General features: G+C 36.0%; 1 protein-coding gene across 1 annotated transcript in view; it reads left to right on the top strand.

The window, feature by feature from the left end:
* LOC109537796 (glutamate dehydrogenase, mitochondrial) overlaps window positions 1–3,785 on the top strand; it is a gene marked incomplete in the record, with an annotated part of 15,266 nt that overhangs the window by 3,094 nt on the left and 8,387 nt on the right. The window contains 2 exon segments of the mRNA XM_048666424.1: window positions 3,193–3,429; window positions 3,647–3,766. Coding sequence (XP_048522381.1) covers window positions 3,193–3,429; window positions 3,647–3,766 — 357 coding nt within the window.

The raw sequence follows: 3,785 nt of genomic DNA, 5'->3' as shown, positions 1-3,785 counted from the left end.
TCAGGAAGAAATTCCGATAGACCACGGCTTCAAAGCCCGGAAAACATTCCTAAATGTAATTTGACCGGCCGTGAAAGCCTTCATAGTCTGATAAAAGTTAGGTCATACAGACTTCTTTTGATGCAAAGAATATCACAGTATCCTTTTGATCATGTGCTTACTGGACACCCTGTATATCCAATGAGCTTCGCATCATATTGATTTTAAGGCAAGCTGCTTCAACTATTAGTACCACATAAAACTTATACTGTAAATATTTTCAAAATCTAACTTTAGCACTTGTCAGGTTATTCAGGCAGGTTATTGCTTTATCTATTAACTGCGCCCTTCAGCGAGTCGGTAACTGCAAATCCTGAACTTAAGGATCAAGTTTTAGGCCGTGTTCTCGAAGATTCAGGCTAAATACTGGAAGTATAGGTTTTGAATTTGAAAGAGCGACAAAAGTATTAACAGAATATTTAAGAAAGGAATACGAAACACTTATACCCTTACGATATTAAACTGCGGCGCACAAATTTTTGCCACATGTCTATAGGAAACGCTTTTATTTTTGCACACTTATAAATGATAGGAAAGTCATGGGTGAACATGAGCATATTAATATGTTGTTTACCTATCAGTCTTACTTACACGGATTCGGTGTTACAAATGAACGTAATAAACCCGCGAATGTTGAGGAAACATGCAACAAAAATTAAACATTATCAGCATTATTATTTTATATATTACAGCTTATTTGAGATAAAATTGTGGGAAGCGTTCAGTTGCATGATGCCAATGATCCGGCTCTCACAATTTTCAACCATTACTGCATTATACAGGGTGTTTCATAAACAAAATACTACGTCACACTTTTCATTTTCAAATGGAAACCAACTAGTTTTTTGTCGGTCCTGCCAGAAGTTTGTAGTAAATTTGGTACAACATATTCTATACCCGTCTTCGACCGGTTCAATTTTATTTGCGTTTGTTTGTTGAATGATCGAGATATTGAGCCCTTCGGAAGTATCGCACATTGCCGTTTCTATGGATGCCTCTGACAGTTTAGTCAAAACAACCGTCAAGTGTTAGTCCGAGTCGCCGTCAAGTGGCAATGTGGGCTTAAACGTTTTTTTTTTACTTATCTACTCATTTAGGAACTTAGTTTAAAACTCGAAATTCTTGAAATAATATCTGCGGTGAATAATTAACTCTACATGATGATTCATGGCAAATTTGCAACATTTAATCTAAGGAAATATCCGTTAAATTAAATAAATGAGGTATTAAGCAAAAACAATATTTATTAGGCACACATATGGACTTCAATGTGATAATAAATGTTGTTAGTTTTCCTCTATACAGTAATAAAGATTTTTCTCTATTTATTTACGGCCATTTAACAAGTTATCTGAAGAAGGTTTTTCTGCGCTCATGTGTAATCTGTTGGCAAATCTCTTCAATCGAACCTGGTTTCGAGTCATAAATTTTGTTTTTCAAATACCATCAAAGAAAAAAGTCCAAAGGATTTAGGTCCGAGGACCTTGGTGGCCATTCAATTGGATCTCACCTAGCAATCCACTGACTAGGAAAGTTGTGATCCAAAAATGACCTTACAGGAGCTATATAATTAGATGGTGCGCAATCTTCTTAAAAGTGAAGATGTTTGGCGTTATGGCAACCGTCGTTTTATTCCGTAAGTATCGGATTTATTGTATTTTCCAACATCTCCAGATATAACTCGCCCGTCAAGTTTCCAGGAAGAAAACGAGATCTTACATGATTTCCTAATATGCCTGCCCAAACGTTTAACTTGCGGGATCTTGGAAATCGACTTCTCTAAATAAATGAGGTTTTGAGTCCCTCCAATAATGACAACTAGGTCTATTATCAACGCCGTGTAAATAGAATTTGTATTCATCCGAGAACCAAATATTAAACAGCAAATGTCTGTCTTGTCCGCAGAACTCCAAACTTCTATCATAATCATCTTCAAGTACAGTTCATGTACAAGTTTTATTTTGCAAGGATGAACTTTATTACAATATTTTCAATATTCTTCGTATTGACGTGCGAGAAACTTCGGAAGATGTAGCCAGTTGGCGAGTACTTTGGCTATTGTCAAATGCTACTTGTCCCAAAACCGGATGATCACAGGTTCAGATCCTTCAAACTTCTTGATTAACCTTTCCACATACTTATCGCTAATAGTTCTGTCTGGATGTAACCCTGGCAGAACTTTCGCAATATTTTCAAACTAAATGTTTGTTATTTGTACTCTTTGGCCAATGAAAAATGTCATCGTAATGGAAGACGTGCACATTAAGTTGAAAAACAGTTTAAGCCCACACTGAAACGGTGACTCGTTGCTTTTGCTAATCTGTTAGAGGTAGCCATAGAAACAGCAAACTGCGATACTTTCGAACGGCCAATATCTAAGTCATTCAACAACAAATTCAAATAAAATTGAAACGGTAGAAGATGGGTACAGAATATGCTATACCAAATTTACTCCAAACTTCTGACAGGATCAAAAAATTACATATATGTATACATTACATACAAAAATACATTAACTTACATAAACCAGTAGCTTTCCATTTGAAAATCAAAAGAGTGACTTAGCACCATTTATTGAGCACATGTTGACGTGTTCGAATATTTTACCGCTTCTACCAACAAATCGTCTTGGTGGACCAGTTTTTATCCGCCTGAACGGAACTTTGAAATGCATGGTTTATCACCGCGTGAACACTCATAACGATTTATGCAGACGGATCGAGATGTGGATTGCTCAAATGTAAAATAAGGGGAGAGTCCAACTTGCTTTTTGCTGCAAAGTTAATTTAAGAATCCGCGTGTGAAAACGGATGTTGTCATATTACTTTTAACTCGAAACTGCTCGAATAAGATAGCAAGTGGGAACTTATATTTTCTGGCCAAACGTGCTGCGGGAAATAGTACAATAGTATAGGGTTGTATGTCCTGTTTCCAGAATATCTGTTAACTTACATTGTGAGTGAACCCCCGAAATTTTGCATATATTCGTATATTTTTTGCTATTCACATATTTTCCAAATAGTATAGAAATTAAACTGAGTCAACATTTATATCTCTGATTTCTTACATCGCATCGCAAGTTTTTTAAAAACATCTTCTCAGAAATAAATTTTTGCTTCCAATCAACTGATCGATTGATATCTTGATTTGTAGGGGGATTGCGATATTCAGAAGACGTAAACGCCGATGAAGTTCGAGCCCTATCCGCTATAATGACGTTCAAGTGTGCAGCTGTAGACGTACCATATGGTGGAGCTAAGGCTGGAATCAAAATTGATCCTAGGAAGTACTCATTGTTAGAATTGGAGAAAATAACTCGGAAGTTTGCATTAGAATTGATTAAGAAGGGATTTTTGAGCCCTGGAGTTGATGTACCAGCACCAGACATGGGTAACAAGATGTTTTGAGATGAAGTTTATATTTGCCCATAAATCTGTTTTTTATGGTAACGGTCAAAACATTACTTTATCGATAAGATCATCTTTATACAGATGAATTTAATAGTTTTACTATAATTACAAGGTAATAAAGTTAGTGCAAATAATCTTGCCAATCAACCCTAGCACCCTAACATATATGTAGTATCGATTGTGATTATTTATTAAAGGTACTGGCGAACGTGAAATGGCATGGATGATGGATACCTATTCGAAAACACTCGGATATCAAGACATGAACTCTCATGGTTGTGTCACAGGAAAGCCGATAAATCAAGGTGGAATTCATGGTATGCAATATTAAAATTT

Source organism: Dendroctonus ponderosae, unplaced genomic scaffold (genome assembly GCF_020466585.1).
Source record: "Dendroctonus ponderosae isolate FM_Combo_2020 unplaced genomic scaffold, Dpon_F_20191213v2 Dpon_F_20191213_5, whole genome shotgun sequence".
NCBI lineage: Eukaryota > Metazoa > Arthropoda > Insecta > Coleoptera > Curculionidae > Dendroctonus > Dendroctonus ponderosae.
This window is presented reverse-complemented; position numbering and strand designations above follow the sequence as displayed.